Source organism: Pleurodeles waltl, chromosome 3_1 (genome assembly GCF_031143425.1).
Source record: "Pleurodeles waltl isolate 20211129_DDA chromosome 3_1, aPleWal1.hap1.20221129, whole genome shotgun sequence".
Taxonomy (NCBI): domain Eukaryota; kingdom Metazoa; phylum Chordata; class Amphibia; order Caudata; family Salamandridae; genus Pleurodeles; species Pleurodeles waltl.
The window spans coordinates 866005113-866024443 of record NC_090440.1 but is presented as its reverse complement, the minus strand read 5'-3'; the positions used below and the strand labels follow the sequence as shown (position 1 = coordinate 866024443).

The 19331-nt window shown below is 43.1% G+C and overlaps 1 protein-coding gene across 2 annotated transcripts in view; it reads left to right on the top strand.

The window, feature by feature from the left end:
• Window positions 1-1395: 1395 nt before the first annotated feature.
• Window positions 1396-19331, top strand: part of SFPQ (splicing factor proline and glutamine rich) — a 35351-nt gene continuing 17415 nt past the window's right edge. The window contains exons 1-10 of one of the 2 annotated variants that reach the window (XR_011201446.1): window positions 1396-3079; window positions 3581-3769; window positions 3895-4196; window positions 4277-4372; window positions 4797-4993; window positions 5074-5158; window positions 5864-5975; window positions 6066-6111; window positions 6323-6438; window positions 18735-18787. Coding sequence is in view for 1 of the 2 variants with exons in the window: in XM_069223796.1 (XP_069079897.1) it covers window positions 1520-3079; window positions 3581-3769; window positions 3895-4196; window positions 4277-4372; window positions 4797-4993; window positions 5074-5158; window positions 5864-5975; window positions 6066-6111; window positions 6323-6438; window positions 13772-13933 (2865 nt within the window). In the remaining variant the exon portion in view is untranslated. Of the gene's footprint in view, window positions 3080-3580; window positions 3770-3894; window positions 4197-4276; window positions 4373-4796; window positions 4994-5073; window positions 5159-5863; window positions 5976-6065; window positions 6112-6322; window positions 6439-13771; window positions 14576-18734; window positions 18788-19331 lie in introns of those variants that run through there. The other variant, XM_069223796.1, reaches the window with a different exon arrangement.

Sequence of the window (19331 nt, the reverse complement as noted above, 5' to 3'; positions counted from 1 at the left end):
GGACTGCACTGATGGGTGACAGCGCATTTGCCAATTTTCTTCTTGACGAAAGGCCATTACTTTACTGAGCGTCTAGAGACGTGTTTTACTTTATGCTTAAAGACTTTGCATTTTCTGAACTTTGATGCTGAATCCTGATGCCTTGCTGACCAAACTGATGTCCTGATGACGAAGACTATCTTAGCTTGCCGATCAAATTGAGGAGAGGTATACTGTTACGCATGTGTTTTGTTATGCTTATTTGCTTTTTCTTGCTAGATACCAATCGTACTATTTTGATAGAGCCATAGTTAGATGTTTTCTAAATTTGTGTTGACTAAAACTGTTTTCAGCGAAGCCCAACATGCTAATGCTAATCTGCTGTTAGATAAGGATCCTCACTAATGAAAGTCTGTTACCAGGAATTATAGTCGATGTTTTGCCTTTGCTAAATCTAAATGTATGTCATATCGTTTGTACAATTATTCTTGTTATTAATTTGCACTGTATCCTTTGAATGTGTAATTGTTCAAGGTTTGATTAGATTACGTTTCTTTTGCAGATTTGGACAGCCAGTGATATTTCTGTATGTTTAGCATTTGATTTTGAGATTATTTTAGGTGATGTTAGCATTGTTAATATTGGGAAATAAATATTCCAACTTTTACTAAAAGGTCTGGTTATTCACGACTTAAAGGTCATGGTGTGTGATAATTACTGTCCCCTATTGATTACTAATGCTATTGATTAAAATTGATTATTGGTATTGATTGGTTACTGATTATTGAACTTCATATACTGCATCTATGGTGGGAACATCTTAAATGTGAGTCAAAAGGTTCATCGAGGTATTTGCGTCCCTTGTAAGTTTATGTATTAAGTTCCGATCCGCTAACACTATGAAGCATATTCCACAATAATTTTGTTTTGAAGCGTGCGGTGACCTTTCACGCGTGAACTTCTAGGAGGAAATCTGATATCTTGTGTAGAGAACTCTAATACAACAAATACGTGTGTTTACAAAATGAACGCCGTTCTATGGGAACCAGTTACGATATTCATGCAAAACATTGTGTCCCTTCGCTTCTACACATTAACTTTCACGGACGACGGTTTGACTGGGATTTTGCAACGTCTGACTGAACATCCGGGCAAGTGGTCCTCCAGGCTGACTCAGGCAGCATGATCTACCGTGAGCCATCTGCATATCAAAAACACACCCATCGCCATTACGTAGCACAGATCACCAATCATCACTACCGCTCTGCTGTTAACTGACAGCGACCTAGCCCAATGGCGCTCAGTCTGTGCCAGTACTATGGGGCGTGGAAAACGTCGTTATTGGGTGAGCTATTCCGCCCGTTGCTGCCTTCGTGACCGTTAGGCGGAGCAACGTAATATATTTAAGACAGGAACAAAGCCCCTGACGAGTTCTCTTGTACGCCATCTTAGACGGTTGCTTTTCAAGGTAACCTCGGAAAACAGCATCCAGCCTTAGTGCAGCAGGTAAAACCTTAACAGCCACCGATCGGAGGGAGGCATGGCGCACAACCAGTTCAGAGGCCGAGGTATGGCGATGGGAAGTGGCTTCCAGCAGCGCGGCCGAGGCATGTTCAACCCCATGCAAAATTTCCGCAACCCCTACATGGGCCAGAGCCCGAACCGCGGCTACCAGGGCGGATCAGCCCCTCCGAAACCTCAGACCTCACCAGCTGCCAACAAGCCAGCACCTACTCCTCCCAAGCCGTCACCCACCACAACCCCCGCCAAGCCAGCACCGGCTTCAACCACTCCTACGAAACCCGCGACGGATACCACACCCGTTAAGCCCGCCGAGCAAACTAATACTAAGAACACTTCTGCGGCGACTACACCGACCAACTCCACCGCTACCAAACCGACCACCCCGCACTCAGCGGCGTCCACTCCTCAGAAACCAGCGACAGCTACTACTCCTGGCGCACAGAAGCCAGGTCAGACTCCTACCGGAGGGCAAAATGTAGCTAAACCCGGGCAAACGCCGAACAGCAACGCAAACTCCACCAAGCCGGCTCAGTCCCCTGCATCTCAGGCCCAGAAGCCAGGGCAGGCCTCGACACCTGGCAAGCCAGCCCAATCGCCGGCCTCTCAGCCTCCAAAACCAGCCCAATCCCCAGCAGCTCAACCGGCGAAGCCTGCACAGTCTCCTGCTTCCCAACCGGGCAAGCCTGGCCAGTCCCCAGCTGCACAGGGAGCAAAACCAGGCCAGTCGCCTAGTGCGCAGTCCGCTCAGACCCCACCCGCCTCCCAGCAAAATAAGGCTGGACAGAATCCGCAACAGAAGCCAGGTCAGAATCAGCAGAGGCCTGGTCAGAATCAAGGCCAACAAAAGCCAGGTCAAACCCAGAACCAGATGAACCAAAACCAGCAGCAAAAACCTGGTCAAAATCAAGGCCCAAACCAGCAGAAAGGCGGACAAAACCAGGCACAGGCTCAGCAGCAACAAAAGACGGCACAAAACCAAAATCAGCAACGACCAGGCCAGAGCCCTGGACAAAATCAGCAGCAGCAGAAACCGGGTCAGAATCAAGGGCCAAATCAGCAGCAGCAGAAACCGGGTCAGAATCAAGGGCCAAATCAGCAGCAGCAGAAACCGGGTCAGAATCAAGGGCCAAATCAGCAGCAGCAGCAGAAACCGGGTCAGAATCAAGGCCAGAATCAACAGCAGCAGAAAACGGGTCAGAACCAAGGTCAGAATCAACAGCAGCAGAAACAGGGTCAGAACCAGGGCCAGAATCAACAACGACCAGGTCAAAACCAAGGGCCCAACCAGGGCCAAAATCAACGCGGCGGGCCTGGCATGCAGCAGAAACCAGGTCAGATTCAGCAACAGAACCAGCAGGGCAGACCAAGGCCTAACAATCCTCAAAACCAGGCCGGGCAGAAAAGGCCCTATAGTCGTTTCCAAGACTACCCGCCCACCGAACAGCAGCAGCGGCAACACGAACAGTATCGGCAGGAACGACGTGAAGAGCGCCAGCAACAGCAGGTATACATGCAGTACGGTGGAGATGAGGAGGAAGAGCAGGAGGGGCCTGAGGAGGAGAAGCCTAAGGAAGGGGTAAGTGTCCCTGAAATTACGCACCGTGACAAGATTAAAGGAATAGTTGTGATTGTTAAAATGGTGGGTAAGATGGCGTCGATGGCGACACAAAATGGCCGCTTTGTTGGGGTCCTCGCCAGTGCGCCATGTTTTCATATACGTATTGACGACAATGACCACGCCTCCTTGCAAGACTGCGCATTCTCAATATGGCCGCCGTTAGTGTTGTGTAGTTTTTTTTAGCTGTTTTATGTAGCACGGACTCGACCCAGCGGCATTGAGGCTCTCTGCATACGCACCAGTTGCGGTACACAAGGTCAAGTTACATTTTAGGAGTAAGAAGTTTAATAGATTTGCGGGGCCTTACATGGTATACCTCTGGCCGTTAGGCGCCAATATTGAGGCCGTTTTCATGGTGCGCCATTTAGAAAGTTAGAAATGGGTGCAAAATGGCGCCGGTTCTGTGTTTCGAATATTGGTGGCGTGTTCGATTAACTCTTACATTGTGATGGTTTTCAGGGCATTGTAGCTTCGCTGTCCCTTCTGAGAAGGCCAGGAGAGAAGACGTATACACAACGTTGTCGCCTGTTTGTCGGTAATCTTCCCGCTGATATCACAGAGGAGGAGTTCAAGGGCCTCTTCGCTAAATATGGAGAACCCGGAGAAGTTTTTATCAATAAAAGCAAAGGATTTGGCTTTATTAAACTGGTACGTAGTCACGCGTAGTGACATTTGAGCATATATTTCTTATTCTATGGTAGAATGCCTCATAATTGCTTTATTCTAGACAAAAAAAGCATTTCCTGCCCCATTAAAAATGTGTTTATTTGTAGGAGTCTCGGGCGTTATCTGAAATCGCTAAGGCAGAACTCGATGACCTGCCCATGAGAGGAAGGCAGCTTCGCGTTAGATTTGCCACGCACGCAGCAGCTCTGTCTGTCCGCAACCTTTCTCCTTTTGTTTCAAACGAACTGCTTGAAGAAGCTTTCGGTCAGTTTGGCCCGGTGGAAAGGGCGGTTGTAATTGTCGATGACCGTGGACGATCGACAGGAAAAGGGATCGTGGAGTTTGCGTCTAAACCAGCAGCTAGAAAAGCTTTTGATCGATGCAATGATGGCGTTTTCCTTTTGACAACGTGAGTAACGCAGTTTACGGCTTCGTATGACATACTACGTGTGGCCCATAATATAACTTTATGAATGCAATCTTTTTTAGGACACCGCAACCGGTCATTGTTGAACCACTTGAGCAGTTTGATGAGGATGACGGTTTACCCGAGAAGCTGGCTCAGAAGCATCCCTTATACATGAAGTAAGTGATGGACCTTTGTAAACAGTGTCGGCGGCGTGAAATGAGTGACTGTGCACAGTTGATGTATGTTGTAGGAGATGTATTTACTAATTTGCACTGTTTATTCGAACAAGTGCGGAATGATACTGGGGCTTGAATAGCTCTGCCTCCTATGGAATCGTCAACAGTAGTATGCAGTGGTACGGTATTTAACAGTTGATGCGATAAATCACATTGTGCAGTGTTAGGCTTGTGCACGTCATTTAGTGTACTTTTTGATCATCTTGCGAGTATTGGCCCTTATATTCATCATTCGAATAGTTGAACCTTTGTAAGTGATGGAGATGTGCACGTTCACCCGCCCATATTGCCGTTCTATGTCTCGCTTTGCTTCTTTAACGTTCAGAGCTTGATTAATGTTCTGGTGAACAATTGCCTGCTACAGGGAGAGGGAGCACCCACCGCGTTTTGCCCAACCTGGCAGCTTTGAATATGAATATTCAAAAAGGTGGAAGTCTTTGGATGAGATGGAGAAGCAGCAAAGAGATCAAGTTGAAAAGAACTTAAAAGATGCGAAAGAAAAGCTTGAGAGCGACATGGAAGATGCATACCACGAACATCAAGCAAACCTTATGCGCCAAGGTGAGAACGTCAACGCCTTATCTTGGTATACTTTCGGTTGTCTCATCACCAGATAACTGACTGTCAATTAATTGTTCTAGACCTCATGAGGCGCCAAGAAGAACTCCGACGCATGGAGGAGATACACAATCAAGAAATGCTGAAACGCAAAGAAATGCAGATGCGGTAAGCAAGATTTTTTCACTAAGCGTCTTTGAAATGGTTGTTAGCCTGATCACCCAGCTGTTTATACAATTAAGACAAACCCGGTGTATACACGTCACGTCGAAATGACAGCTCCTGACATGTTGCTTTTAGTTTAGAACAGCACCACGGGAACCAGAGGTGTAAGGAAAACACAGTTGGGGCACCAGCAGTTCCGAACTACGCCTCCTGAACTGATAAGCATTTAAATTTCACGCCACTGTGAGCAGTCATTTTAAGTCTCGCTAGTGTAAACCAGGCATTTGTATACCTTTAGGGTGCTCTGGTTACGACTGCTAAGCAAACCTAGTCTTTTTGTTCCTATGAAGCAGACAAGTTGTACGTTTATCAGCACAAATACCGTGATCTTATAAGACTGCCTTTAATGTACAACAAGGCAGTGTTTCTTTATAGCGAGACTCTAAAACATACAAATTGTGCTTCTTTTCACAAAGTTTTTATTTTCAGGGGACTCTTTTTTTTTTTTTTTTTTTTTTTTTTTTTTTTTTTTTTTTTTTTTTTATTATTATCCCAGTCAGTTTAGAATTCTGTGCCCCCACACTCAGATTTGCTTCTCCGCGATCGTCGGATGAACGTGTTTTCCAGGTGCATTGTCATGGGGGCATTGTGTAGTGAATTAGGTATTTGATTTATTCACTCTTAACGTAATCTTTTCGACTATAACAGGCAGGAAGAGGAGCGTCGTAGAAGAGAAGAAATGATAATTCGCCAACGCGAAATGGAGGAGCAAATGCGGCGTCAACGAGAAGAAGCGTATCGTATGAGCTACATGGACCCGGTAAAGGACCTTGTACCGTCAGCTGAACATTATTCGAGTTGCGATTGCCATTAGTTGTTAAGTGTTAATTTATTTTTATTTTTTCCTTAGCGCGAGAGGGAAATGAGGATGGCTAGCAGTACCATGAACGCTGCAGGTAATGGGATTTCTTTATTTGTGGTTGATATGGGCCCGACTCATTCATACTAGTTCGCGCCACAGTAACAGTTAAACACTACCCATTATCAGAAAATACATAAGCATCTAAACACAAGGGTATGGATATCCGAGATACCGTATATTCTAAAAGCGCACGTCATCTGAGTTTTGTTCTGTAATTCAGTTGTAAAGTAAACACCTTTACTTAGATCCTTACAGCTCAGCAAGCCAACAGTATGCTATGCCTGGCCAAACCGCAACAGGCTACGAAGACAGTCCAGGAGCGACACCAGCTGTTAGTGCATCTGCCTTAGACCCAGACATGGTAACGTACAGTTAATATTTATTTTTTCATGCTACTTGCAGAGACTGCGCGTTCATTTCAGCTTAGTTGCCCTATTCTATTCACGAAGTTCACTAGTTATACCATACACTTCATGCCAGCGACTCTTATGTCGCCCATTTAAGGTCGAATGGCAGTTATTTACAGTCCGTATCTACAGCCTTGGTTGTGCAAGTCTCACAAACATTGGCACGTCACAATACAAGTAGGAGGCGTTTGCCTTAAGCAGTTTAAACTAGTATGGTAGTCGAGCCTTTTGCAGCACGAAGAATCCGTTTTGGTTTCACATTGCCGTGCATTTTTTCCATCTAGTGGCTTGCTCTGCCTTTCGAATCTGTGCTAGTGCCTTCTAAAACGCATTACGGCCATAAAACAAGCCTTTAACGTTTCTCTCCTATGACCCAACCACCGTCGGTTTAGGTGCATGGATTTGCAGCCACACAACTGCGCTGCTCCCCCTTTTACATGGTCCTCGTTGTGCTAGTGTAGAAAATCAGTTGGCGTAAATGATTAAGTAGTCTTCCGTATAGAAATCCCGTTCACAGTGCCAACCCTTAGTAGCTTCTTAATGCTACGGCGGCACTACGGTATTAGAACAACCATTTCAGCTTTGATTTTACCCATTGACACGTGCATTAGGTGGAACAGACACGAGACTGAAAACACATGACCATTTAACAAGGTTCCACTGGGACCATCCCATCTAAGTGGCTCGCGCAGAATTGTTGGTGCCATAGATAAATTGTATGCAGGTTTAGGTTCATATAATTTAAATGTTTAAATTTTGAGTAATGCAACTCTTGATGGTATTCACTTGAGCAAATATTTTGGCAGGTGATTTAGCTCATGGTTTCTAGTTGTAGCGGGACGGAGTTCTATTCCGAGGGGCGGTACAGCCAACTGCTAATGTGTGGTGTAGCCATAAAAAGTGCAATACATTAAATGTTGCTTTTGAGGCGGGGGTCCATTATTTCCACCCTAGAAAACTGGCAAAGGTATTAACGTTTAAGCTATCGTATGGCAGCAGTACATTTTAGGGCGATATTAGTTGCAAGGGATAGAACGCAAACATGCATTTTAATTAGTTTTGACTGAAGCAGATCTTATTTCCCTTCGTATATAGATGGCACTGACTAATTGCAGCACTTGCTGCTTGGAGTTGTCAATTTACCCTGCTGTAATGGAAAACGTTGGTCTCTTTCAGGCAATAGTCGGCCATATTTAGAACTGTTTCTGTAATATTGCGGGTCGGTGTTGAGAATCGGCAATTCATCACCATAAATAAGCTGATTGCAGGCATTCTATAAAGTAGTGTCCAGAATACACTAGGTGGTATTCTTAAGCCAGACTTAAGACCATGGACAGCTTAATTTCGAACATTTTGTTCGATTTCAGTTGTGATCCGTCCTAATTGGCCTTTCAAATTAATACAGGCCCTTTAAAGAATTAGGACATCTCGTGCCGAGACTGATTTCAGGAAATGTTTCAGTTAATTAAAAACGTGAACTAATGCCATAACAGCTGCATTAGATGCGAGCTCCGATGCTGTCGAATGACTCAAACGGGCCTCACCACTGAGCAGAGATGCTCTTCAGTCAAATTAACTAGTTCACATGGGAAACCATTTAAGTGAATAGGGGTGGTAAATGACTTGCATATCGGAACTACGTGGTTCCCATCTAGAAGCCTATAACACTAAAGCCATTCCTTGTCTTTTGAAGTTAGGTTACTCGTAACCCAGGTAGACATCAACAGGGTTACTTAAATTATACATTCCACCGAATTAATCTAATGGCAAATGGTTAAAGAATAAATACCAGACAGCTTTAAGTCCCACCAGATATCTGTATTCTTACAGCATATTTGTAAAATGGCGCTTGTCCCGTTTTTGTCTTATTCCATTTAAATGTGCGGATGCGTCTAGAGGAGTACGTATTCCAGCAGTTGGGAGTAATATGTCCCTTCAACGTGGTTCTTTGACCGCAGGGGCCTGTTACACAAGTAATCTGGCCACTTCGCTTGAACTGATAGTTCTCATTTGAGGGTAGCCGAGGACATTAAACATTAAATGCACTTGTACACTCCTTACACGCATCCTTATTGTCGAGGCAAATGCCGGCACGAAAGTTAGGTGTTGATCACTTAACATCTGGGGACCATATACTGCTACTTAAGCGGAGGGTGACCAACTGCACAGGTATTCTGTTTTAATCGACAGAACCGTCGTTTGCTGCTCTGCGAAAACTGCATGCTTATTTTTTTGGGTCCAGGTGGTAAGATGTTTGGTATAAGTTTTCCTTGCAAGAAGTTTGTGAGAACATGAACGCATGAAAAATTGACATTTGTGTTTTGGGTATTTTATCTAGGTCCGTGTTCAACTGCTGTAGATTGAGTAATTGGTACTCCTTTATCCTGCTCCTTCAAGATTTCGATTCCTGGGAGCGTCATGTGGCAGGCAGGGCCAGAAACTGTAGTTCACAGCCACACCATGGCTTCAGATTACTTCCTTTTTTTCACGGACCATCGGTCGGTTTTTACTGCGCAGCGGCTAATATTGGTCCCCGGCCTATTTTAAAATGTGATGGGTAATCTCAATGTTTTTTGTTTTGATATTACTTGCTTGGCTGTTCACAAATGCGTTTTGTACTCCTGCTTATTCAGACCACGGTTATGAATGTCATTTTAACCAGAGGGATCTGAAAGCAGCAAGGTTGATGTACCCAGGTTTCTAAAATGATTGCTTGAGGTGCTGTGGAGTTTATTGGGGAATGTAGACTAGACTAGACTTGTATTGAGCTGAATCGGGAAAACGTGACTAATGGTTCATCGCAGAGTATCCGGACGTTCCCAGTTCTTAAGGCAACTCGTGGTGCTTTGTTGTGTAGGTGCTCGTGGGTAAACCCTACCTGTTGAGACGCTTGCTACGGAAATCTGCTTACTGACCTCATCACCAGGTTGCTGCATGTACCTGAATGAGGTTGGCGTTAATAGATGTAAAATCCAGTGAGTTGTGCCGGTGTTAATTTTGCTCTTGTGTATACGTATCGTTTAACGGGGAACTGAGCACTTAAACAAATACGTTCGTATCTTTATGCAGTGGGAAGGGAACTGGTGTACGAATATTACCTTCGCTGGGTGCGCAGGTAATAATCCTGTGCTAGCCCATTTTGATGCTTTAAGTTAAACCCGCCCCCCGCCATTAGAAGCTGGAGGGAGCTCCCACTGTTCTGCCTGTAAACCTGCATTTGAATGAGTGACAGTTCAGCTGTTGAGGACTATATGGTTAGCAAAACTTACTCGTCGATGTGTTTTGTGGGCGTAGACAACGAGAAACTGACACTAGACTTGCTCAAATAATGCTCTGAATGATTCGGCTGTGGTGGAACTCGTTGGTCATACACGCGTGTGCCTTCCACGTGGGTTCAGATGTTATCCTGACAGGTTCTTTTAATTACAGCAGTATTTTCTCAGAATGAAACTGTCACCATGCACATCTAGAAATGCTTGCTTGTGGGGAGACACTGGTTTCCCAGTAGACTTACGTCGTGGTGTCACATTTGAAAACTGAGGGAGGGCGGGGGGCACAAACCTTACACCCAAAGCAGTCTTAGTACCTGTGCTATATATAAACCCGCAAGAACTTGCAGTATGCACAGACTTATTATGGAGGGTTTTTTAGGGTGATGTTTGTACTTGGTGCTTTAAGAACACTGGGGTGGGGTCTAACGGCTAAATGCTGCGTAATAGCACGATTGTTGTAATTATGCAGCAGGCTTATCCCTGTTAGATCACGATAAGTATTTGGCATTTTGACAAATTTGAACATCCTCTTAACAGATCCATAGATCTTAATATTAGGCAATTTGGTGCCCCTTGTAGCACAGTGACTCGCCCAGAGCTGCGAAGGTGTCCTAAGCCTTCCAAGTCTTTTTTTTTTTTTTTCCTTCTTGGTGTGATCTTCGCTATGCCACTTTACGGTTGCTCACTTCAGTTTCGAGACCTTAAAGTCTCAACGTTAGCAACTTTAGTTCTCCAGTGAATAACTTTCTACACATTATCTATATTGGGCTGGCTCTTTAGTCCAACCCTAAAGACTTGATTGTCTTACCCCGCCTTGGAGGAATTGTTAAATTAACACCGGTAAAGGCCAATAGCTCTTTCTGGCGGGCTCTGCCCGTCTCTTATTACAATATTCTAGAAAATGCGATGTCTCACTTGCGAGTTTAACTAGGGTATGGTCTGTATTTAATTTCCCTTATCAAGTACCCTGTACATGTATTACCTGCTGAAACATTGGGCCTTCCCACTTAGCCCTAACTCACCCCTGACATGGGATCATTACAGCCCCAGCAGAAATTATCTTGGATGCCTTTAGGCAACCTTGCAGCTGTAGCTACCTAGGAGTTAAAGTGGCCATGCAACACATCTCATTTGGAATGTAGCAAAATTGGTATCATTGGGCAGGTTTAAAATCTAACTGGGTGAAAATCGCCCCAAGCTACAAATACTATGTCACAATAGTGACCGCATAAGAAAAGATAGCATTAGTGGCCATCCTATGCAGGATTACCGTTAGTGATAGTGCTTCAGACAAGGTCGCCAGTTGTAATCTCAAAGGCTTCAGGTTAAAATGCTTAGCTAGTGAGCCACAGCTGCAACACAAGTTGCAGTCACTTAAAGTATCGCGAGTCTCCCAATGCCGCACGATTTATCAATGAAACGTGTAAATATATTTTGGTATATCGACCATATTTGTTACAAGCACCATCATGAGTTTTGAAAACAGCTCGTATGATAACTTGCCTATTTTCAGTATAAATTATTCTACCAAGCAGTAGCTCGCGAGCTACTGGTTGGAGAAGACTAAGCTGAGTGGCCAAATGTCAACCTCGCTAGTAGCAGTATGTCACTTGACATATTACTTATACCAACTTAAAGGTGACACGAGTGTGCTGAATGGTATTGAGAATGAGGTAGGGCAGTTCTTTGCCCCTCAAACTCGTGGATTGCAATTGATTACTAGGCTGTGGGTTTAGTCTCCCGATATCCTGTACTATATATAGTTTAACTATCCTGTACTATAGTTTAACTATTTTGTCAGTTTGCTTTTTGCATGCAAAGGCGCATGTGGTCCGCGGCATTTTTCCCCCCAAGATGCTGTACAGTTTCTGGCCCTGTCCACCAGATGGCAACACTTCTTAGGATTTGGTAATGGGAGCCTATGGGCTAGGAGTACCTTTTACTATGGTAAGTAGCGACCTTTCAACGTCTATGGCGTACAAAATCGAATAAAGCTGATATTCTCGTAGTTCTCAGGGACTTGCTCTATATGGCCGGTTTGAAAACAGTAACATCCTGGCTGACTTCTGCTGACAGACATACTGCCACACCAAATGCTATTTAGTTGCCGCTTTGTTTAACGGAAAGTTTATTCCATTTCTCATAGTATTCTTCAGAATACTTCCGCCCTCGTGTTATGCGAAAGTCTGAATTCCGGTACTACACACACAAGTCTGGTACTACACACGCATGGCATTTTGCATGGCCCTTATTCTGCGGGTCCCATGTATTTACTCAGTTGCACTTAAGTTCCATAGCTCATAGCAGTGGAATATTCTTTGTCAGTGCTTGAAATGGAAAAATTAAAGTGCCGGTACAATGTGCCAAAGTACCTGCTTGTTTCTGGGAAGTGCCGGTACACTCCAATTGAAAGTATTACGTTTTTCTTGATGTGCCGGTACTCTCCCTCTCAAAATAATGTGCCGGTACTCCGTACTGGAGAGTACCGCCCTATTTAAAGCACTGTTCTTTGTAAGGCTTTTAAAGTTTATACGCTAAACAGCATGTCACAAAGCTGGCATCCTCCATATTAAACACGAAAGCAGGTTGGCTCATAAGTTAAAAACCTGCCTCGCCTTAATACTCTAGGTATTTATCTGAGGCAAGCCGCCCCAACGTTTTTTTTTTTTTGGGGGGTGGGGGGGTGAGAGGTTAATTCCGTGGGGGCTCACGTATCCACCTGCTCACAGGTGCACGCTCCCATACCAGAGGCATGTTTGGCGCTACAATAGGGGCTCTGGCTTAAGGCTACTTGCGAGTCACTTATTGGAATGATTTCTGGCTAGTCACATCGACCAGTGCTAAATTTATTAGCACAGGGTGATGCTAGATATTCTGAGGGTGGGAGGTGCTGTTATCTGAAACATAAACATACCCTGCTATTTTAACCTAATAGACATTCACTCGAATGTATGACGAAACCCAGCTCCACAGTTTCGTTAACCCTAAAATCGGGCTATCGTAGTTTACTCCCATTTAATATTGTTACCAGGGTTAACGCAGTATGGCAGTCTAAAGAGGCATTAGAATTCACTGCACACTAACCCCTGTCATCGTGACTGGTATGTGTTCGCCAGTGGTCTGTCAGCAGAACGTAAGTCGGCTACTTTTGAGATTGCAATGCAACCTCTTCATAAAAGGCCAGTGGTTTGTAGACCAACAGTCCAACATTTGAATATATTTTCTGCATGGTCCCAAGTTGCATTTCCTTCTCGTGACTGCTTCATGCCATATCCCGAAGTGACGTCCATCAACACATGGTACATATATCTATTGATAGCATGCGCCATTCCCCCTCAATCTTTTCGGAAGGGAATCGTTTGGTATGTGGCACGAAGCAGTAGGTCAGCGAGTGAATATTAACCTGTTTCATAATTTGACAGTACGGGGGGGATGCGAGTGTTGTGTATATATCCCCTGTTATTACAAATATATGGAGTCATTTTACAGGTACGGCTTTTTTACATGTCGACACATTCGTGTTTGACTTGAGCATTGTACCATTGCTAGCCTTGGTATGTTCGATATTTTATTGGGTTAAGAATAGCTTAATCTGGTGCTAGCTTCGATCGGTACCAGTTGACATGTCAGATTTCTGCAGACAAGGTTACCCCTGCACAGAAACTTAATTTGAAGTTGGTGTTTAGGGTTATTAATAAACACACAACCATGTGTATTTGCGCAATCTTGGATTTGGATCTAAATTTGTGAGATGGGCTGTGGTTGTACACGTTACATTATAGGACTGGTCTGTTTTTGTTGAACCAGGTGTGTGGATCAAGTGGAACATACCAGAAAAGGCATGTGTAACTTAACTAATTTTCAAATTACCCTTTTTTCCTTTCTATGTTCCTGGTGCCTGTGGATCGACTCAATGGTGATTGTATCGACGAACGTTGACTGCGGATCCTTCTAAATATAATCTATGCACATATGGACGTCAACTACCTATAATGACCGGATTCTGCCCCAATAGCGTAATGAGCGCTATGCTCAGGGAAGTGCAAGTGCAGGTCCTGCAAGTACCTCGGCTCCCAGAGGAATGGGGACTGGGGCGCCAAGTGCAGTAACAGTAGCAGCTGGGTATAGTAGGGGGAGAGACGAGTACGAAGGCCCGAACAAAAAGCCCCGATACTGAGAAAAAAAATCCCCCCCTTTTTTTTTTGCATCAACATTTTTATTCTTGCATTTTAGTAAGAACATTTTTTTTTGTTCAGCCATTATCTGCAAAAGGTCTGTTTAGCGAACAGCAAGGTAATTTATGTAAATGTTCCAAATTAGCAGTTCTCATGTTCACTTCCCCATGACAATGTACTTGAGCCATATCGCTTTTATTGTACGTTGAATGACTGCAAATGGGGATAATAGGTCACAGTGCGCACCTACTTTTAAGACTGTAGACCAAGTCAATTAAATCCAGACTTGGACTTGTGTGCTTGTTACACTTAAGTAGATGACCTTAACACCCTTAAAATTTATTCTCCGGTTAACAATTTATACAGTAGATGTTTGGTCACAAAACTGACTGGAGTAAATATAAATTTCTAGACTGAGGTTATATCAGCTAAACTGTTGCGGTTATGTGAAAATTGTGATATAGAGCTCAACTTCCAGCCATTAGGGCAAAGTGCTGGCAGTTAAATGTTGACTTTTTTTTGGCATTGTATTTGTGAGCGTTTGCGGACCTTGAATGTGGAAGTTGTCCTTTTATGAAACGCTATTCCCTATTGGGTTGTATTAAATTACTTCTAAATAAAAAGAAAAAAATGTCAAACTTCAAGACTGTTTGTATTGGGGAACTAAAATGTACTTCTCATTGTGGCCGAAACTGGAGTATGAAGCAAAGTCACATTTAAAGGTATGAGCTGGTTTAGCAAGCAACATACCATGTATAATTTACCTTGGTGTTACAAGAAGCTCTGGAATCTGTATTACAGAAACCGAAGATAAACAATTCAGATTCGATGTTGAATTTGAATACGGGGGATTTTGGTAGATGCATGATTTTTGGTGCTAAACATTTTTATATTTGTGAACCATAATGTGGTTATGGAGGTAACAACATTTAAAATGTTATAGTTTACTTCACGGTGTGTGAAACTAATTTAGCAAGTAATGGAAACACGAGTAACCTGTAACTTCTCTTTTAATCTGGAAATGGTTGGTCTAAGTAGCCTATTGCTTTTCACATGAGCGATAGTGCTGGAAATGTTTGGAGGGGCAGCTTTAAACTTTTACTCGTGTAAATGATTAAACGATTTAGACCACTTCAATTGTTTGCTATGCTAATCGCGTTATGGGATTGTTCACTCAGCTTGTACTGGACCTGCATGACATTTCTTATGCAGGAAACCAGTTACATTCATGTTTACAACTTCTGTAAACAAAGCTTAATGGTGACCCGACACCCCCCCCCCCCTTTTGTGCATTTATTTATAACCCACATATGTAGAGAAGGTTTTAATTGTACCTGACTCGTTTAATTGCACATTGGCTTCGGGGCCCTACTGACTTGTTAAAATGGGTTTGGAGGTTACCCAATGTAAACTTGTGAATATTTATTGTAAAAGTGCCCTTATCACAGTACTCATATTGGTTAGATTAGTGTCCATCTTTTTTCCTATATTCACTTGTAGGTTGGCACAGCCTGAAATATTGGGCACAGTTCCTAAATAGTTGTCCAGTTTAGACTGTGGCAGTGCATGATATAGCCTGGTCAGTAATTCGCATCACGGTTTGTACCAGATAAAGGGCTTTAGAGCAAAAGTCGAAGGCAGTGTGTACTAAACCTTAAAGTTGTGCCTAGCATATTAAAGAACCTCCAAGACTTTTGCCCTTTTTGAGTGGTAGTTTTTAAAGCCAAAAGCTTTACTTTAGCTGAAGAATTAGCGGGTACACGTGGCTAAATGTGAAATGGTTCACACTAATCAACCTGTAAACTTTTGTTTCGCTTTTGGGCCCCCAATATTCCTCACCCCAGTGTCTTGCAGTATCTTGAATTGGGCAATAAATCTTGCCCTCCATTGAGGGCGCGGGGAGGCATTGCAACTATAGTAAACGTTGTAACTGCAATACATACTCAACACTGAACTGAAAAATACGTACGTTTACACTGGCTTAACCAGTGTTTACGAAAGTGTTTCGGTGTATTTAGATAGCATTTGGTTTTAATAGTGAATTCTTAGACCCGTTTTCACGCTTGTAATGTCTTAAGTGTAAAACATTTTTTTTTTTTCTAGCGCTGAGCTTCTGCAATATGCGTAATTGTATGAAGCCTGTGTTAGTCACGGAGAATCTCAAAGGTTGGAACTGCTCCCTATTATGGGTTGCCATTTTAAATTGAGTAGGGAGGTGTACACTTTTGTTTTGCAGAAACGGCCCTGGTCATATTACATTTGGATAAAAATAAGCATTCTGTATGTACTAAATTGTTTTGACAGTTCCACAAGAGGATGCTCCTTAAGGGAGCATTGGGAGGTTTGGTAGCCACTCTTGCTCATTGGCCACCTGTGGCGCACAACCTCGTTGTGGATGCGTGTCTGCCAAACGTGGTTAGACATGAGCACCTAGTCACGTGATGCCTTTCTAATGTTCAAGTTGGTTGCCCCCTACAGGTGCAATGGTGTAGCTAACTGACTCACTTAAGGAATCTCCACCAGAATGAACCAGCCAAACTTAAGACTGAAGAATAAGCCTTTGGCCTGACTTAATTATGCTAATGGTTGTCACTTTTTACACCGCACATTTTTTCATTTTTTCTGTATTCTATCAAGTTAATTGGGCACAGCTGTTAACCTACTACACTTTTTTTACCTCTTACTTCACCACACTTTTTGGTCCAAATGCTACATTTAATTTTTGCTGTCTACGCTGCCTGGCTAGTCTCTAAATGCCTGAAACTCTAATTACAATTCGAGTTATTGTGTAGTAGCATTTTAATAGACACCCCCACCCTTTGCTTTAATGCAGCACATGTTTGACATTTTTATTTTTTGCTGGAGTTCTGGAGTCAACAATTGCTGATAGTACCCATCTACGTAACTGCTTAGCCAGCCTTTCTTCAGTGCATAACTGTGAGGAACATAGTACTTCAGGTGGCAATGGACAGTAGGACCTGGATGTAGTATTCCCGCTTGCTGCAAGATTCTCATTGCTGGCTGCATGCAGGTAGGTATAAAAGCAATATCCTATAAGTTGGTCACTTTAAATTATGTAATGTGTCGTGGAATTCTGGCATCACACTTCTGACTGAAATTGCAGTGCAGCACTCGTCTGTGTGGTATGGCCAATGTCGCTTGAACCATGTTTTACCTTTGTACTTTACGGCTTTATATCTTTAAATGTGGTACGAATTGTGGGTGGGAATTAAACCATAGTGTAATTGTTTCTTTGGTGCACACTGCACCATGTGAAACTCTTGTATTCTGTACTTGCTGAACTTCACATCAGCAGGTGCAGCCCATGTTTTGCCACTTAAATAAAACGTGCAAAGAAATTTACAGTTATAAAGTGCTCTATGTGATGCACTTTGTGTACGTGTTTCTGAAGGGCCCCGTTAAGCTTGAAAAGCTTTAGGGTGCTGATCTGTTTTTTTTTGTTGGGACTGGTGTAGGTTTGTAACGTACAGGGAGGAACGGGGTTTTAACCATGCATAACTTGCCCATTTACCTCAGTATTTTTGTTATTGGATCGGCCAGTTACTGAGTGGGTTATATAGCTGCACAGCACAACGTTGATTTCGCCGTCTGATTTACACAACTAGTTTGCCTTACACAGGTGCTTTCAATGCAATATTGGATTCGTTATAAACGTTTGCTCGTTGGAGTCTTGATGACATGATGCGTTTGGCAGGACTCGCATCTCATTGTGGGTGCGCCTACAAAACCCCGAAAAATCCCCAGTCTGAATATTGGCCGACATTCAGACACCTTGTTATCGTGTGCAGTATGTGTACGTAATCATTAAGTATTTGCTGGTGGAAGCTTAAGGTGGATTTCAAAGAGGGTGTCAAATTATTACATCTTCGGTTTGGAATTTTGTACGGTGAATAATCTGCTGACCATTTCCAAGTCTTACGTTACTTTCAGCGCCATGAAAGTGCTAAGCTTGTTCTAATAGTACCTACGGCTACCATTGCCTAGGTGGCACCTGGTGTCATGTATGCATGTTATTCTGAATACTGTAAATGTATTTGTTACGTGGGTAGAAAGCCTGCAACTTTCTACTCGTGTAGCTCATGTGGATCTTAATCATTCAATTCCTTACGTGCGTTTGGAATTGATATGAATAAGTGAAATGTAAACTTAAGTGCTTGCATTGGGTTTCATTTTTTATAGTCCTAAGTTTATCAGTTTTGATAACATAGATGCTGTTCAGAAGTGTGGTGCCAGAATCTTTTGCATTTATGTCAAATACTGGTACTTTTTAGAAACATGAATGTTCTTAAAAGTATTGCAGTCATGCTTTTATAACGGATTGCTATCGTTTAATGTATTTTTGGGGAGGTAATGGGACGATTTTCTTCCTGATCCCAGATATGCATTAATTGAGCTGCCTAACAGACCAGTTATCATATGGTCTCAGTAAAGGGTTAGTAGATAGCAGCGGGCCCATGCCGCGACATGATTTTGCCCCAGTTTGAATGCTCCTTTCAAATAGTCTGGCTTGGCTGCTTTAGTAAGAATGCAAGATTTAGCCAACTGCATTTTAAAAATGGAAGAACCGCTTCCTAATCAAGACTTAGAGTAGTCCTTAAATTAAGCAGCAATGTACGTGGGGGGATATGTAAGTTGCCCTTAATGGAAAGACACTTAAGCTCCCTGAGTGTGGAATTAAGGGATAAGTTAGAATGTCACGGGTGTGGGGGGGGATCTTTATCACTAGACTTGTAAGATTTTACTTATGTTTTGACCAATAGTAATTTTGCACTTATTCTTTAGGTAACGGTACTGGGTGTTGGTTGAAATGGATATTTCATGACTTTTTGTTTCAGGTAAGCTTTACAGTAAAAACTTAAGCTTTTTGATATCGGTTGCATGGCTTACGATTTGAGGTCTTGATGGGCTGAATTGCCATCAGCAGTGTGCTCGTCTAGGGACAAGAAACAAACCTATTGTGATCGTGAAGTAGGCTACTAGTTCACTATCTGACAATCTCTCTCGTACCAACAAAATAATAAAAGTAATACCTTTGTTAACTGTTAGCTGTGCGAAATGTGTGAAAGCTCTTGAACGTTGTGCAGGCCCGCTTAGGTTTTGGGTGGAGTTGTCCTAAACGTATCGTCAAGTTTTCTGAAATGCAGACTAACATGGGTGGAAAGTGCTTGTTGCAGAGCGGAGGTAAAAAGTAAAAATCGCAGTGGGTAGCCTGAAACGTTGCAAATGTTTCGCTTTACACCTACCTGCCTTGTTCTTTACGGTGCTTTGTTTGTCGTAGTAGTTTGAAGGTTCACACTAGGTGTTTTAAATCCATACCTAATAAAACAAGTCAGTGGTGTGTATCTCGTGAGCATAGGGAAAATAAAAATTGTGGCCAGA